General features: G+C 46.0%; 1 protein-coding gene and 1 long non-coding RNA gene across 2 annotated transcripts in view; one reads left to right on the top strand and one right to left on the bottom strand.

Moving 5' to 3' along the window:
* Nucleotides 1-16,291, bottom strand: part of MYH14 (myosin heavy chain 14) — a 101,545-nt gene extending 85,254 nt beyond the window's left edge. Inside the window, exons 1-2 of the mRNA XM_045077361.1 lie at nucleotides 16,189-16,291; nucleotides 9,186-9,326 (exon numbers count right to left, since the gene is read on the bottom strand). Coding sequence (XP_044933296.1) covers nucleotides 9,186-9,269 — 84 coding nt within the window. The 5' untranslated portion in view covers nucleotides 9,270-9,326; nucleotides 16,189-16,291. The remainder of the gene's footprint in view (nucleotides 1-9,185; nucleotides 9,327-16,188) is intronic.
* On the top strand, nucleotides 15,585-18,702 carry LOC123391269. Its single transcript, XR_006605902.1, has 2 exons — nucleotides 15,585-15,749; nucleotides 17,588-18,702. It is a non-coding gene; the product is annotated as an uncharacterized LOC123391269 (long non-coding RNA).
* Nucleotide 18,703: the final 1 nt, after the last annotated feature.

Raw genomic sequence — 18,703 nt, forward strand, 5'->3', positions numbered from 1 at the left:
CCTTATTATTCTTAATTCATAATTGCCTTGTTATGCAGAATCTGAATAATGGGCAGCACAGGTGTGGGATAAAAGTCATCAGGGAGCTAAGTTCATGGACCAAAGTAAAATGTTGGAGCTGAGAGGGGAGGAGACAGGAGAACCAGCGAGGGGGTTGCTCCATATAAGAGAATCTAGGGGGACTTTTTTGGTAAGATTTTATTTTTAAGTAACTCTACACCCAATGTGGGACTCTAACTCACAACCCCAAGGTCAAAAGTCACATGCTTTACTGACTGAACCAGAAAAAAAATTGGGGGAGCAGCTCCTGTGCCTAGTGGGAATAGCAGTTTTACTTTCTCTTTTAATTGATTTTTTTTTTTTTACTTTTTAAAGAGTTATATATTTATTTGTTTGTTTATTTATTTAGAAAGCAAGCGGTGGGAGGGGCAGAGGGAAAGGAAGAGAGAGTGTCAAGCAGACTTCCCACTGAGCACGGAGCCCCAGGTGGGACTCGATCTCACAACCCTGAGATGGCAACCTGAGCCAACGCCAAGAGCCACGGTGTTCCAAGTCTTACTAGTGAAAAAAGAAGGGACAAAGAGCATGCTAAATGTACAATGGGTCCTGACTATAATCCTGCCTGGGACCTTTTCTCTCTGTGGTAAGGATCTGAATGGTTCCAGTATTTTATTTTTGGTTGCTGGGCTGTTGTTTTTCTGCATGTGATTCAGAGCTAGAAGTAGCTCTGAGACAAGGGCATGCTGGCGGCCTCTTGAGGGTCAAAGATGAATGACGGGTCCAGTTCTGCAACCTCAAATATTTACTGAGCGCCTACTATGTGCCAGGCCTATTCTAAAGCAGGAGTCAGCACACTTTTCTTCTGGAAAGGGCCAGACATATTTTCAGCTTTGAGGGTCACGTCGCCCCTGCTGTAACACTTGGTGCCCTTACAGCAGGTCAACCACAGTAGATAATACGTAAATGATGTGTCTGGCTGTGTTTCCCTAAATCTTTGCTTACACAGACAGGACGTGGGAGGATCTGACCTGTGGGCCAGAGTTTGCAGACCCCTGTTCTGGAAGCTGAGGAAATGGAGGTTACAGGGACATAATCCCAGCCCTCATAGAACTCAGAGCATGATCTACTACACACAGGCAGAGAGAAACTGCTCACACCTAAGTTAGATCCCATCCTTCCTCTGCTCAAAATCTACCCCTGGCACCAGTCTCACTCAGTTGAAGCAAAGTCCTCACCGGGGCTCACAGGCCCTACACCATCTGGCCCCCTTTGTCCCCTTTCTGACATCATCTCCTGCCATCTCTCCATGGCTTCCTTTGCTCCAAACACACCCGACTCAGCCCTGCCTCAGGGTCTTTGCATATGCCATTCTCTCTACTGGTATGCTCTTCCCCTAGCTAACCATGTGGCCCCCTCCTCTCTTTCTAGTCTTTGCTCAGATACTACCTTCTCTGTGAGGACATTTCTGAGCACTTTTCCCCCTGGACTCCTGATACCTCTCACCTGCTCAGCCTATTCTTTCTTTTCTTCCTTCTTTCTCTCTTTTTCCTTCCTTCCCTTCTCCTCCCCTCCCCTCTCCTACCTTCCCTTCCCTTCCCTTTCCCTTTTCCTTCCTTCCTTCCTTCCTTCCTTTCACCATAGTATCCTCCATCCTGCCAATAGTTTGCTTATTACATTCATTATTTATTCTCTGATGCCCCCAACTAGAATGTCAGCTCCGTGCTGGTGGGGGTTTTTGTCCGTCTTGTCCTCTGCCATCCCCAGTGCCTACAACAGAGCCTAGCAGACAGGAGACGTTCAATACACTCTCGCTGAATAAATGAGTGTGTTCTGGTGGTAGACACAGACTGAACGAGCAAACATATAATTATAGAGAACATTGGCAAATCAGGGTAAGGAAGGGCTATGAAGAAAAAGTCAAAGAGGATGCAAGAAGGCATGGGCCTGGGCTATTTTTAGCAAGGGAGTCAGGGAAGGTTTCTTGAGGTGGTGACATTTGGAATAGAAGGATGATGGGACAGTTGGTACTCTGAGTAAATGAATGAATGGACAGGTGTGTAACTGATGGGATAAATGAATAATTGGATGAGCAAATAAATAAATGGATAAATGAGGAAATGGATAACTGGATGGGGGGATAAATGAATGAATGGAGTGTATACACGATCAATCAATAAATAAATGGGCAGATGGATGGAAGAATCAATTAATGCATAAATGGACCAACAGATGAATGAATGGACTGATGGACAGATGGATGGATAATAAATGGTCTTTTGTGCCCCCGTACCTTTGCATATGCTATACCTTCTGCTTGTTCTTCCTTCTCTTCATCTCTCTACTCCAGGAACTCCAGGCCAACTTCCCAAGGCCCAGTCTTTGTTGGGTGTATAAAAGGCTCCCTAATCAGGGCACCTGGGTTTTTCAGTCAGTTGAGTGTCTGACTCTTGGTTTCGACTTAAGTCATGATCTTGGGATGGTGAGATCAAGCTCTGTGCTCCATGCTCACCAGAGAGTCAGCTTGAAGATGTTCTGCCTCTGCTCTCCCCTCCATAAATAGATAGATCTTAAAAAGAAAAAAAGAAAGAAAGAAAGAAAGAAAGAAAGAAAGAAAGAAAGAAAGAAAGAAAGAAAAAGGCTCCCTAGTCTCACTCCACTCCCACCCTTTGCCTGGCCACCATATCCTCTCCCTCATATTGATGCTCTGATCACACTCGGTTAGAACGATCTGTCTGCTGGTAGCTTTGCAGACCCAGCAGCCCCTCTAGAGCTGGACCTGACTCCAAGTCATGTCTTTGTTCCCATCATAGCCAGCATCCCACTGGTACATGAAGTGAGGAGGGTCTCCAGAGGTGTATACTGTGTCTATGGGGAGGTATAAAGTCTAGAGTCAGATGACTCTGACAACATTGCTGTCTGTGGGGGGATGTACAGATCTGAATCTAGGACTTGCATGTGTTGGGTGTCTCTGAGTGAAGGGCCTCCAAAGAGGCAGGTCTGTATCTCTTGCATCTCACCTGGTCCTCAAAATACCCAGAGTCCAGGATCCATAGACTCTTCCATGCTGTGTGATCTTAGGCAACTGCCTTTCCCTCTCTGGGCTTCAGCAAATGGAAGGAATCAGACAGCCATTTCAAGGCCCTTGTTCAATGCCAACCTTCTCAGAATCCTCACCTACTCGCTTCCTTCTTGTGTTGCTGCCCGGATCACCCTGGACTGTATCCCTCTCTGCCTCCTCTATCAGCTTGGAGACTTTAGAGGACAAGCCTTGGGTTTGGCCAATGTCCCTGATACCAGTATCTCCACAATGGTCAAGGTCAGATATGTTGGGTTCCTGGGATCTCCCAGCACACATCATGTTTCCCTGGAAAACATGATGCCTCACAAGAAGGTTGTTGACTAAGAAAATGAATGGATGTATGACTTCTGTCACCTGCCGAGCTCCTATCATACTTCTCAAAAATTCCCTCCTCTGAGAAGGCCTTTCTGACTCCTCCTGGCTGGCCAGATAATAACTGTTCATATTTTTATGATACTTGTTATGTCCTAGGCATCCTAAATGCTTTCTTATACTTATATGTTGCATCATTTAACTCCCAGCAAGCATCGAGAGTCAGATTCTATTGTTTCTCTCCCTGCTATAAACGAGAGAAATTTCTCTAACTTGCAGAATACAGCCGAAGTGATGGGATGTCACTTTCATAATGAGGTTTTAAAATACTGGGACCTCTATCTTGCTAGCTGACTCTCTCCAGGTGGTCCTGACAAAGCAAGTGGCCACATTTAAGGCCGAGGGGCAAGGAAGGGAGGTTGGTCTCTAGCCAGCAGCCTGAAAGAAGCTGAATCCTGCCAACAACCATGAGAACGAGCACAGACTGACCCTTTCTAGCTGAACCATGAGATGAGTGCGCTCCCAGCAACGCTTTGATTATGACTTTGTGGGAGTCCCTGAAGCAGAGGATCACTACAACTATTTTTTTTTCTATTTATTTATTTGACATAGAGAGATCACAAGCAGGCAGACAGGCAGGCAAAGAAAGATGGAGAAGCAGGTTCCCTGCTGAGCAGAGAGCCCAATGTGGGACTCGATCCCAGGACTCTGAGATCATGACCTGAGCCGAAGGCAGAGGCTTTAACCCACTGAGCCACCCCGGCGCCCACTACAACTATTTTTAAAAAAACATTATTTTCTTTTCAAGTGAAAACTACTTTAATTACATAAGATGGGGGGAGGGAATCAAACACTAGGATAACATTTCACCTGACCAGCATCCTACATCTCCCTTCCAAACCACACGTACCCCTGATAATATTGGGTGTCTATTCGTCTTCTAAAAAAATCTACTACATAATTTTCTGTTTCCTGACCTACAGAAACCATGAGATTACAAATGTGTGTTGTGTTAAGTCATGTAGTTTTGTCCATGGGGGATCATTTGTTATGCACAGATAGAGAACCAATACAGGTTTGGGTATTAAAGCACGGAGAGGTGAAGAAACTTGCCCCTGATCACACAGCTAGAAAGGGGCAGAGCTGGGATCTAAACTCAGGCTGCCTGACTCGAAAGTTCATGCATGTAACCATACTGCTCTGATGCTTTTTAAGCCCATCACACTCACACAAATATTCTAGGCATCTCTAGCCTTTACAAATGTCCCTAGCACTCTTCTCTGGGCCACCTTACCTGCCTAGAACTCATGTATTCACTGCCAGTCAGACAGCCCTTCCAGGACCTCCTGCTCCCACTCTGGGGTCCCATAGCTCCGCCCCTCCCCTGTCCTACTCTGACTCCCCTGGGTCATCCCATCTGGGGCTGGCACTGCCTGGACCTCAAGACTGGGAACTCTGGAAGGCCCGGACTGGATCCGATTTAGAACCTTGTCCCTGTGTTCCCCAACATGGAGCCAAGTGTGCTAGGATCTGCCAGAAACCGTGACTTGTTTATGATCAATTTCATCCTTTACCAAGTACATATGTCTCTGGAAGAGGGTGCTAATTATAGCTGCCCTTTCCTGGGAGCCTGTATGCACCGGCTCCAGTTTAAATCTTTTATACACATGAGCTCATTCAGATGGCACATCAGCGCTGGGAGGCGGGCTCTGTCGATGGCCCCATGTCGCAGAGGAAGGAATCCTGGCTGGGAGCAGGGAGCCTCTCATCCACCGATACTCTGTTCCTGAGTAGACCCCCCGCCCCCAAGAGAGGCCCACTACCATGACCTCGGGGTCACCAGTCCCCAGTCTGCACCCTGGACAGTTCACTCAGAAGGCAGGTTCCTGGGCCCCACCTCAGACACACCAGCTAAGGAGATCTGGGTAGGGCCTGGGAATATGCATTTTTACAAATTCCCAGGAGATCTCGTGGCCCCTTGAGTGTGGTTCTAGATCACACTCAATCCAAAACACTTGACATCATCCTTAATTCCTCTCTTCTCCTTAACCCCTCCATCTAGTCCAGCCTCAGGGACTGTCGACTTGACCTTTGGAATGTATCCGGAGTCTGACCCCTTGTTGCCATTGCTCCAGTTTAACTAACCTGCCATTGTCTCCTCCCCGGACCCCTGCAGTCACCTCCTCTCTGGTCTCCCTGCTTCAGCAACTTGCCTCCCTTGGGCTATTCCCTAGGTCAGCTCATGTCCCTTCTCTTCTCAGAGCCCTCCAGTTGTTCCCAGCTCATTCCAAGTAAAAACTAAGTGCTTACCTTGACCACAAGACCCAGAAGGATACAGCCCCCTCCCCTCCTTGATCTCACCTCCCTCCCTCTCCACCTTACTCCCTCTACTCCATACATACCTCCTTGCTGTTCCTTGGACACACCTAGTATGCTCCCACCTCAGGACCTTTGCACAGGCTGTGTCCCCTCCCAGAATCCCCATGGCTCACTCCCTCTATTCCTTCAAGTCTTTGCTTAAATGTAACCTTGGCAATGAGACCTTCCCTGGCCACTTTGTTTAATAGCATACCAGCCCCCAGGTAGCCCTGATCTCTTTCACCTGCTGTCCTGTTTCTGTTTTTAGAAAAATATTATATAATTTACTTATTTCCAACATATTATATCATTTACTTATTTACTGTGTTTGTTATTTGTCTGTCTGTCTTTGACTGTAAAATACCACCCTACAGAGGGTGTGGACTCTGCTTCGTTTACTGCTCTGTTCCCAGCACCTGACATTTGCACACAGTGAGTGTTCCGTAAATATCTCTTGCGTGATTGAAATAAACCCTTTAAGAAATTCTGCTTAAGGATGACTGGGTGGCTCAGTCAGTTAAGCGTCTGCCTTTGGCTCGGGTCATGATCTCAGGGTCCTGGGATCGATTTCTGCATCAGGCTCCTCGCTCAGCAGGGAGTCTCCTTCTCCCTCTCTCTCTGCCCCTTCCTAGGCTTGTGCTCTCTCTTGCTCACTCTCTCTCCCAATCTCAAATAAATAAATAAAATAAAATCATTTTTAAAAAATAATGAAGATTCTCTCTCTCTCTCTCTGCCCTTCCCCCCACTCACTAGCACTCTCTTTCTCTAATAAATGAATAAATCTTCAAAAGAAAACATGACTATAAAAAAAAAGCAAGGAAGGAAGGAAGAAAAAAGAAATTCCGTTCAAGGGGTGCCTGGCTGGCTCGGTTGAAAGAGCATATGACTGTTGTGATCTCACAGTCCTTCAAGCCCCCGTTGGATATAGAGATTACTAATAATAAATAAATAAACTTATTTTCTGTGTGCTCTGTATTTTACTTGATCTCTTTTATCCTATGCTGATTTATAATACAGAATAATAAATAAATAAACTTCAAAAAAAGAAATTCTGCTCAAGCTGGTAAGATGATGGGAAACTTTTGCTTCCTGGTTACTTTTACAGGCTGCTTGCATTTTCTAAAACAAAAATCATGACCTTATAACCAGGAAGGGAGAAAAGGCCACTGAAGCTGTTTTTTACACATTATTTCCTTTTCAGATTAAAACAATTTTAATTACGCAAGGTGGGAAAAAATTCAAGTAAGAGGGTAATGTTTCCTTTGACCTGCACCTTCCTTCCCAGGTCCCCTTTCAGATGGATCACCTCATAATATTTTGGTGTGTACTCTTCCAAAAACACATACTATTTATTGACATCTGGGAGCCCCCACCTGTGTTTGTAAATAAAGTTTTATTGGCACACAGCCACGCTCATTGGCTGATGCATCTATGGCTGCTTCCACACCACCAGGGCAGAGCTGAGGAGTTTTGCTAGAGATTATACAAGGCTCGAAGATGTAAATATTTACTATTATAGACTTTACAGGAAAAGTTTGCCACCCTCTGATTTATATAGATAGATAAACAAGTAACTGAAAAATATTTCCTGTGATTTCTTGTGTTTAGGAAATAGGATCATACTTGGTATACTGCAATTACTGTTCTTTTTGTTTTTTAAGATATTCATGTGTTTACTTATTTGAGAGAGAGTGAGAGCAAGAGAGATCACAGAGGCAGAGGGAACAGACTGGTCGCTGAGCAGGGAGCCCGACGTGGGGCTCAATCCAGGATGCCAAGATCACGACCTGAGCCAAAAGCAGATGCTTAACTGACTGAGCCACCCAGGGTGCCCAGAACTTACTTTTCTTATTTAACAATATGTCGTGGGGAACTTTCTGGACCCCTATATTTAAGTTCACTCTAATCTTTTTCACATCTGCATGGCATTCCAACATCAGTCTGTAGGACCACTGACCTGTTTCCGAATGGGGCTTTCCATGGTCTTCCGTCGTGCCCTTCTACAAATGACAATCCAGCAAACACCCTTCCTGCTTCTTCATGTACATGCACAGATATCGCTGAGTCAGCATATAAAGCAGCTAAGCATTTCATACATGTTGCCAAACTGCCACCCACAACAATCCTAGTTTCCTTTTCAGGAAAGAAACCAACCAGTCAGGTATTTATGATGGGCTAATCTGCCACAGGTCCCATACCTCCGGGAGGTCCACCTGTAATTTCCTGACCCTCGAACACACTCAGTTTTTGCTCAATCCTTTGAACTGACTGGTCCTTCTCCACCCTGTCTACCTGGCAAAATGCTGTGAGGGCCTCAAGATCCAGCCCAGATGATCAGATGGACTTTTGTGGCATTAATTGTGCACTGATTCCAGAGCCCAGCAACCGCGTTTCCAAGTACCCACAGAACTCGAACTCAGGTGATATACGAAGGTGTGTCCAAAACTGACCAAGGCCGCCTTACGGGTGGGACTGGGAACACAGAGACCATCACGATCACGGGCCCTGCTGCTTGGGGAGTGGGTAAGTAAAAGGGAGTGGATTCCCCCAGGTGTTCTAGAAGCAGTAAATCAGTGTTACGTATGACAATGGGCGACATAACGCTGAGTGGAAAAAGTAAGAAACAGAACTTGGTCCCACGGCACAATTTAAAAGATAAAATGCATCTTTCATATCAATGTAGAGGATAGAGTTACACAAAGAGACTGGCTGGTTTGCAGGTGTTAGCCCATACCCAGAGAGGCATGAACGCAACGTGTTGGGTTTGTCCAGGAGTGGGGCCAGTGGACCGAGAGGGTGGGCGGAGAAAAAAGAAGGAAAAACAGGGATACGGACAAAGGACAGCAAGACAAGAACTGAAAATATGACATAACTCTATGTGCCCAGCTTCGCACATACCCATCGACAAAGGATCCATCTCAGGGGTCCCTCTCTTCTTGGAGACCCCCCCAGCCTTCCCCAGCCAGAAGCAGTCACCCCGGCTCTCAGTTCCCACCAGCGCCTTTGGCTGCCTCCGGTAAATCATGCATTTCCCTAGACTGAGACTCTGATTGTCTCCCCAACCATCACACACATAGTCTGAGGGCAAGAAACCAATCGGTGCTTCAATTTTCCTAATCCACAAAAAGGGGAATCATGACAATGCTAAGAGTATCCACCCTAGTTGCTGGAGGGTTAAATTGATTCCTACCCTGTGCTTAGTGCAGGGATTCTAGCATGTTGCAAATACTCGATAAATGTCGCCAGCTACTATTATCATATTAATATCATTGCTATTATTGAGATGGGCTTCCCGACATTGGGAAAGGTCTCCCCTCACCCCCCCAATGCCTCCTTTTCCAGGAAGCCTTCCAGGATTTCTTGTAAGGAGCCCTGCCCATGCCTGTGGCCCCTCATGGGCAGCCTCTTCCCCCAGGTGCGGGCATTGGCTGCTCACCTGCTGGTCTCTCCCACCGGCCTGGGAGCTCCTCGATGGCACAGACCTGAATTGGGTCACCTTGCCTTCCTTGGATCCCAGCATAGCCTCCAGTGTCTCTCAGGCCTCCGGAATCATCTGCCCACCTGAACGGAACGCAGGCTGGGAAAGCAGATAAGGCAGGTGTATAATTAACGAATATATGACAGGCTGTATATGTTAACAGCCTGGTGACAGGATAGAAACTGTAAGTGCTGAGAGTCCCAATCTGGTTTCAGATCACCTCCTGCCCCCCGCCCCCCACCGCTCGCCTTCACGTTCCCTGCACTCCAGCCTCGTGGTAGATACACCTGCCCCAGGACCCACCTCCAAGCCTCAGCCCAAGCCAGGCAGTGCCCTCACCTTGGGATGTCCTCCCTGCCCCTTCTCACATGCAGACTGTGGCACGAGATGAGATTTGCACATTCAGGGCCCACACCTAAGCCTTGGGAGCCTGCCTTCCTGCACCTGCCCTCCCTGCCTTCCCGTTCTTCCCTCCTCCAGCAAATAAAACCCAAAAGCTCTTCCACAGAATCATTGCTGTTTTTTTTTAAAGTCAGGCATTTTGAGGTATAATCCATATGCAAATGTATAATTATAACACAGACACCTATATCAGGGAAATTCGCCCTTTTTAGCACACGGTCCTGGGGGTTCTGATAAATGGAAAGAGAGGACCAAGGTACAGGGCAGAGCCATCAGCCCTGAAAGGCCCTCGAGACATTTGTCTGGTTGCTGAGGTCCGCGGCGGCTGGGGCTCGATATGTGAGCACATTCGTGTCTTTCTCTTTAAAAACAAAACCAAAAACGAGGGCACAGAACTCGACAATGCGGATGTATCCAAGTTTATTCCAGCCAATCCATGGTGGTGGGGGGGTTGATGGGCACGTAGGCTGTTTCCTGGGTTTTCCTATTATAAACAAGGAGACGAGAGGAAAGATGAATGTTCCCACTGAATCCTTCTTGTGAACACAGACCAATTGTCTCTCACTAGGGTAGACACTAACAAGGCTAATGGCTCTTGGGATGTGCATTGTTCCGTAATATTTTACTATGAAACATCTCAAGCATGTAGAAATGTTGCAGGCAGTGGCGGGGGGGAAGTGCCCAGTGGACACAGGGGTAGCCCCTGGCTACATTCTACACTTGGCATTTTCTGTATTTATTTTATGACAAATATATCCATGTATCCCTCCCTCTATCTCAGCGGTTCTGCTCCAGGGACAAATCAGGCCGCTCAGAGGACATCTTGCAATGTCTGGAAACAGACTCTTCTATTGTGATGGACTGTGGAGGGGAGGAGAGGTGCCAGGCCCCATCCTACAGTGCTTGGGATGGCCCCCATGACAAAGAATGACCTGGCCCTAAGTGTCCATAGTACCAAAGCTGGGAAACTCTGCTGTCTCGCCACTCCTTAGAATACTTCGCAAACTTCAGACACTTTAATTCTAAATAATTCATCACACATTTTATTAGCTACAGTTCATTCTCGGTTTATGGTTCCCTTTGGAGGTGGAATTCACAAACAGTAAAATGTAAAGCTCCTAAATATACCAGTCCATGACTTTGGACAAATACATATACAACTATTAGAAAATACAGGGCAGGAGTGCCTCCCTGGCTAGCTGAGTTGGTAGATGGTGCGACTCTCAATCGCGGGGTTGTGAGTTCGAGCCCCATGTTTGGTATAGAGATGACTTAAAAATAAAATCTTAAAAAGAAGAAGAAGAAGAAGAAAATACAGAACATTTCCACACCCCAGGAAGTTACCTTTGCTCCTTCCCTATCAATCCCCACCTTCGTCCCCACCACACCACTCCAGGCAACTACTATCCTGATTTTTATCACCATTGATGACTTTTGTTTGTTCTAGATCTTTTTATAAATGGAATCCCAGTGTGGGTGATCTTTTGTGTCTGGTTTCCTTCATTCTGCAAGACGCTTTTTTTTTTTTTTTTTGAGAGAGAGAGAGAGAGCACAAGCAGGTGGAGGGTTCAAGGGAAAGGGAGAAGCAGGCTCCCCACTGAGCAGGGAGCCCGATGCGGGGCTCCATCCCAGGACCCTGGGATCATGACCTGAGCCAAAGGCAGCCGTTTAGCTGACTGAGCCACCCAGGTGCCCCTGCAAAATGGTTTTGAAACTCATCTGTGTTATTGTATGAGTCAGTTATTTGATATGAGTATTATTCCTCTGTATAAATGTACCCATGACTTTATCCATTTTTCTGTTCGTGGATAGCCGGCATATTTGCAGTTTGGGACTATTGTGAAGAAACCTGCTTCCAATACTCTTACACCAGCCTTTCTGCAGGTGTACATTTTTATTTCTCTTGAGGAAACACCTGAGTGAAACTTCTGAGTCATGAATTGGTGTGGGTTTAATTTAGAAGAAAATGCCAGACTTTTCCCCCACGCTGACTGCGGTAGCTTGCCATTGTTGCTGTGACAATTTCTCACAAACTCAGTGACTTAAAACAGTAGAAATCTATTTCCTTCTAGATCTGGAGGTCAGATGTCCGAGGTGGGTCTTACAGGGCTAAAATCAAGGTGCCATCAGAACCATGCCCTTTCCAGAAGGTTCTAAGGGTGAATTTGTTTCTCTGTCCTTTGCAGCTTCTCAAGGCTGCTTTTATCCCATGGCTCATGGCCTCAGCCCTCCAACATCTGCTTCAGCCAGCACATTTCCTTCTTCTGACCCTGACCTTCCCAATTCCTTCTTACAAAGACCCTTGTGATGATACTCAAGATAATATCCAGGATGAAACCCAAGATAATTGCCTCAAGACCCTTATTGAATCTCATCCACAAAGTCCCTTTTACCACATAAAGAGATGTTCACAGTTTCTGGAGATTAGACTGTGGACATCTTTCTTATCAGATTATTATTATTATTATTATTACTAGATATTATTATATGATTAGATAGCATTGTGATGGGATGAGATGAGATGCGATGCTTTTCTTTTTCCCACCAACAGTGTTTGAGAGTTCCAGCTGCTCCCCATCCTTGTGACATTTAACACTGTCTAATATCCGCCATTGTGGGTGTGTTGTGTCTCGCTGTGGTTTTTAATTTGCACTTCCTTGAAGACTAATGATGTTGAACATTTTCTTCATGTGCTTATTGGCCACTTGTAATTTCTCCTTAGGGAAGTGTCTATTCAGATATTTGGCCCATATTTTGAATCAAGTTGTTGGTCTTTTTTCACTGCATTCCAAGAGGGATACATGCCTTATTTATTTCTTTGACAGAGAGAGACAGTGAGAGAGGTAACACAAGCAGGGGGAGCTGAGCAGGGAGCCCGATGTGGGACTGGATCCCCAGGACGCTGGGATCATGACCTGAGAGGAAGGCAGATGCTTAATGACTGAGCCACCCAGGCACCCCACCTTTTTTTATTTGACTCATTCACTTTATACTCCCGACACCCACACAGGGAGTTCCCAATGTACCCCTCTTTTTTATTCTTCTCTCCCTCTTCAGCTCCCACTCCCCTGCGACCTCAGCAATCCTTGAGACTTTGTGCCTTTAGGGAAAACAAGGCAAATTTTTACAGTTCCTGGGGGAAGGGAACCTTAGTTTTGGGGTCACACTGTCCAACATGGTAGCTACCAGTCACATGAGTCTGTTCAAGTTTCAATTGAAACCTAAATTGAAAATTAAAGTTCCTGGAGTTTCTGGCTGGCTCAGTTGCTGCAGCGTGTGACTCTGGATCTGAGTCCTGAGTTCAAACCCCAAGTTGGGGTCAGCGGTACCCTTAAAAAAAATTCAGGGACACCTGGGTGGCTCAGTCAGTTAAGCTGCTGCCTTTGGCTCAGGTCAGATCCCAGGGTCCTGGGATCGAGACCCACCTCAGGCTCAGCAGGGAATCTGCTTCTCTCTCTGCCTCTACCTGCCACTCTGCCTGCTTGTGTGCACTCTCTCTCTGACAAATAAACAAATAAAATCTTAAAAAAAAAATCAATTCCTCAGTCTTGCTAGCCATATTTCAAGAGCTCAGGAGCCACACGAGGCTGGTACCTACCATTTCCAAGGCACAGATAAGCATTTCGATCATCACAGAAAGTTCTGTAAGTTCTACTGGGAAATCAACCCGTCTCTTACAGAAGTAACTGCATTTCCTAAGATGACAGAGATGCATTATTGTGCCAGACAGCTCAGCCTTACCATTGGGGGTGAGGAAAAGAAGAAAGAAAGAAGAGGCAAGAATGAGGGAAAAAACATCCAACCATAATAATAATAGTCTGGCACTTGGTAGGTACTCATTACGTTAAAAAAATACACACAGAACTGCCAGCTAATGAGTATTTACTGAGTGCCAGGTACTTTCTTGACCATGTTATCTGACTTATGTTTATCCTCAGAGAAAGAGGAGGAGCAAGAGAAAAAGACACTCCAGCCAAGCCCTTTCTTTCCCAAATTGCAGAGGGATTAACTCTTAACTTCCACATACCACTTGGAGCCAACCATCCAGGAAGTCTTTCTCCCTTCCTTCATTTCCTTCCCTTCCCATCCCTTCCCTTTTCTTTCCTTTTTTTTTTTTTTTTTAGGGAAATCTTTCTTAAATATGCCATGCACATTGGGTATCCCAGCTGGCTCAGCTGGAAGAACATGCAACTCTTGATCTTGGGGTTTTGAGTGCAAGCCCCATGTTGTGTGTAGAGTTACAAAAAGAAAAAAAAAAATGTGCCATATACTTACACTAAATGGGGTTTATTATCTTTCCTGCCAAACCTGCTCTAATACCTGTATTCCCCCTCTTGATAAATGGCCTCTCTGTATATCCATATATCTAGGTTAGATAACAGGAGCACCCCCATCACTGTCTCTCTCCTCGTTCAACCCTCCAGCAGCCCACCCCCACCCTGCCTTCTCACCATTCTCTTGGCCCAGCCTCAATTCAGGCATCCTTCCCTCCAACTTGAACACTTACCCTTCCAGGTTTCGAGGTTCTCCCCTCTGGATTGTCCTCCATATGGCACCAGATGGTCTTTATAAACCCAGAGCTGACCCTACTCGTCCCCTACTCACAGTCCTCCCATGGCCCCCCAGTGCTTCTAGGACAATATCCCAGCCCTTCAACTGGCACCAGAAATAATCGCTTTCATCTTTGCACAAATACTGCTCCCATTACCCAGAATTCTCTCCCCCTCCCCTCGTGAACTCCTATTCATCCTTCAAATACCCGACTCAAATATCCCTTCTCCCAGGAAGCCTTCTCTGACTCCCTCAGACAGATCAGTATACACCTCCTGTACCCCTGACGTACCCTTCAAGAACTTAATCACCCACTGGTCTCTCCGTTGTGAATCCTGGCTACTTTTCAATCTTCCTCATGAGAGTGTGACATTCCAGCAGGGAAAAGTCTTACTCATCTTGGTTGCCATAACCTCTTGGAAAGGGCCTGGGCATCTAGTGTGGGCACTCAGTAAATGTGTGTTGGAAAAAATAATAAATAAAATTAGCATCAAATGAACACTGTAAAAAATAGTAAGTTTACAGAGGAGACACTAGAAAGTGCCTTCAGTAAGTAATCAAAATGAATATGATTGGTCACGGGACCTCCCAACATCAGGGGCCTTCTGATGTCATGCACCAAGAAGGACATGGCATCACTTCCACAGTGTTCCTGCCCAAAGCACATAACCTGGATCTAATCATAAGGAAAACATCAAACAAATCCAAACTGAGGGCCATTCTATGAAATAAATGGCTTGTACTCCTCAAAAGGGTCAAGGTCATGAAAGACAAAAAAAAGACAGAAGCATCACATGTTGGAGAAGACTAAGGAGACACAACAACTAATTGTAATGTGAGATCCCGGATCAGAAAAAGAACAGGACTGAGATATCAGGGAAATTTGAATAAGGTTCGTGGGTTGGTTCACAGGCAGTTTACAAGGTTAGTGTCATGATTTCGATCATTTTACTGTGGTTATGTAAGGGGTTAACCTTTGGAGAAACTTGGGTGAGAAATTATGGGAATTCTCCACATTGTTTTTGCAACTTTTTTGGTGACATCTGAAATGATCCCAAAATGATCAAAGAAAATGAGCCACGTATGGCAAGAACTTTACACACAACATCTTGGTCTAATACTCTTGATACCATTGTCTCGATTTTGCCAATGTAGGAACGGGCTCAGAGAGAAAGAAGCAAGGGGCAGAGCTGGGGCCTGAGCCCACAGCATTTCACTCCAGTGCCTGCATTCTTAAAAATCCAACAGGAATTTTTTTTTTTAAGATTTTTTTTATTTGTCAGAGAGAGAAGGAGAGAGAGCGAGCACAGGCAGACAGAATGGCAGGCAGAGGCAGAGGGAGAAGCAGGCTCCCTGCTGAGCAAGGAGCCCGATGTGGGACTCGACCCCAGGACGCTGGGATCATGACCTGAGCCGAAGGCAGTCGTTTAACCAACTGAGCCACCCAGGCGTCCCAACAGGAATTTTTTTGAGCACCTACTCCATGCTGGGAATACCACCACGGACAACACAGAGAGTCTCTTTCCTCCTGGATCTCACCTGGCAGTAGAGGAGATGGACAATGAACAAGTAAGCAATAAAATATATGATGTATTATGTAATATCAGGTGGCAGTAAGTTTTTTAAAACGCTGACCAAGGGGCACTTGGGTGGCTCAGTGGGTTAAAGCCTTTGCCTTCGGCTCAGGTCATGATCCCAGGGTCCTGGGATCGAGCCCCACATCGGGCTCTCTCCTCCATGGGGAGCCTCCTTCCTTCTCTCTCTCTTTCTGCCTGCCTCTCTGCCTACTTGTGATCTCTGTCTGTCAAATAAATAAATAAAATCTTTTTTAAAAAAATAAAATAAAATAAAATAAAATAAAATAAAATGCTGACCAAAGGAAAGAGAGAACACAGACAGACAGGAAATGAACTCTGAGAATAGTAAACGGAAGTACAACGGAGGCAGAGATTTTCAACCTCTGAGCATTGGCTACCTTCTCTTCCCCACGTATCTGAGTTTTACCCACCTGGAGTTGCTCGCTAGAGCCGCCATAACCCGCTCCACAAACTGGGTGGCCCAGACAACAGACATGTTTTTGTCTCACGGTTCTGGAATCTGGAAGCTGAAAACCAAGATGTCAGCTGGGTGGGTTCTTTGTGAGGCTCTGAGGGAGAATTTGGCCCAGGCATCTCTCCCAGCTTCTGGCAGCTTTGGCTTCAGGCATTCCTGACTTGAACATGATGTTTTCTCTGTCTTCACGTTGTCTTCCCTCTGTATGTGTGTGTCTGTGTCCAAGCTCCTGCCCCAGCTGCTTTAGCTATCTCTATCCCCAACATGGGGCTTAAACTCATGACCCTGAGATCGAGAGTCAGAGGCTCCACCAACAGAACCAGGCAGGTGCCCCACAACCTTCCCCTTTTTTACGAGGACCTCAATCCTATTGGAGTAGCTCCCACCCTAATACATACCTTAACTTGATCATTTGCCAAGACCTTACCTCCAAATATGGTCACATTCTTAAGTCCTGGGGGTCAAAACTTCAGTGTCATTTTAGGGAGACATAATTCAACCTGTCAATCCTCAACTCAAATCATGGTTCCTCCTGATAGTGTTTCTTCACTGCACAACCCTCACTAATCTGTCTGCTGACCCACAGAGCTCCTCCTCCAGGCTCATTTCCTACAGATACGTCCGTTCACTTTCATCTGTGTTTTGTGACTGTCCTCTCAGGACAGAGGTCTGTCCTCTCAGCATGATGAGGGCAGTATCAACCATGCCTAATATCCACTCTGACCCTACAGTGCATCGGTACAAAGAAAGTGCTCACTCTGTGTTTTTAGAATGCCTAAACGAATTCATTCGATAAACACTAACTGATCACCTATGAGGACAAGCTCTGGCTAGTCCCTGGGGAGGAGCAGTGGACAAGATGGACACAAATCCTGGCCCTTGTGGATTTCACATCCCACTGGGGAGAGAATAAACAAGATAAATAATAAGTCAGATGGTAACACACACTGGATCCTTTTCCTAGGGCTGCCATGCAAAAATGCCATGAGATTGGGTGGCTTAGAACAACAGACATGTGTTATAGGCCTATGGTTGGGGAAGCACAGAAGCCTGAGATCAAGGTGTTGGCGGGGCCATGCCACCTTCAAAAACCAGAGGAAAGAACTCTTCCTTGCTTCTTCCCAGCCTCTGATAGTCACAGGCGACCATTGGGTGGCCCAGGGAAGGTCTCTCTGTGGAGGGGACACTAGAGTCACAGCCTGAAGGAGAGGAGTTAACAACGCTCTCTTAGGAATGATGAATGTAAATTTCATCACCTGACATTTATGACATTTCCCTTGGCATCTCCGAGGTACTTTAACTTGTTTTTTTTTTCTTCTTCTTCTCCCTGCTCATTTCTTGGTTTGAAACTGGAGAGATGAAGAGGGAGTCGTCAGGGAGGCGTGGTTCTCCTAAGAATCTGAGAATTTTTCCACCACGTCGAATTCACTCCATCAGCGGCTCTGAGAAGCTCCAACAGCTGCGAGGCTGAGAAGCCGGTCAGATCCCACCTCCAGAGAGAGGCCGGGGGCCCCTCTGTTGTGCACCAGCTGCCATGGGAGATCGCAGACCATGCCAGCCAACGCCCTTGCCAGCCTTTGTTTGGAAGAACACGCCCACAAAAGAGGCTCTTGCCTCCTGAGTGCACAGGAGGCAAGGCTTTATCACAAAGTGAGCACGCTGGGGAAGCCAGATTCAAAAGCAGAAAACTCCAACCCCATCCTCACTTGAAACACCATAGAGGCCAACATTCTTGGTCTCGAATTCCCTATAAAGGGAATTGTACGGCCGGTTTTCCTTTGGCTTTACGTAATGTACCCACGTGGGCTTATGTTGTAGATTGTTTATGCTCATTTCTGTGCCTCAGGGGTTGGCAAACTACAGCCTGGGGACTAAAACCGGCCTGTTGCTCATTTTATAAATAAAGTTTTATTGGAACACCGCCACATCTCTTCATTCACAGTTATCTATAGCTGTTTGCTACAATGGCCGTGGCAGAGACCATATGGCCCAGAAAGACGGAAATGTTTACTATCCAGCCCTTAACAGAAAAAGTTTTTCAACTCCTGCTGGATGGCATTCCATTGTACAAATACAACACTATCTTTTTATTCATCCAACTGTGAATGGGTGTTTGTGTGGTTTCCAGTTTCGGTTTATTACAATAGGGCTGCTAAGAACATTCTAGTCCGGAGGTTGTTAAATGTTTTCTGTAAAGGGCTGGATAGTAAATATTTTAGACTTTAGGAGCCACATATGCTCTTTATCACTTATTCCTCTAGTTCTTCTTTTTTTTTTCCTTTTTACAACTCTAAAAATATAAAGCCATTCTTAGCTCTGGGCCACCCAAAGTCAGGCCATAGACAGTATTTGGCCCGCAGACTGTAGTCTGCCAATCCCTGTCTCTGTATGCAGATTTTGGTGAACATCTGTCCCACACTGTTACTGGGTATGCCATGTCCTCTTTTTATAATAAACATTTCTTGGGGCAC

The sequence above is a fragment of the Mustela putorius genome, unplaced genomic scaffold, assembly GCF_011764305.1.
Source record: "Mustela putorius furo isolate JIRA1106 unplaced genomic scaffold, ASM1176430v1.1 tig00000196_pilon_pilon_pilon, whole genome shotgun sequence".
NCBI lineage: Eukaryota > Metazoa > Chordata > Mammalia > Carnivora > Mustelidae > Mustela > Mustela putorius.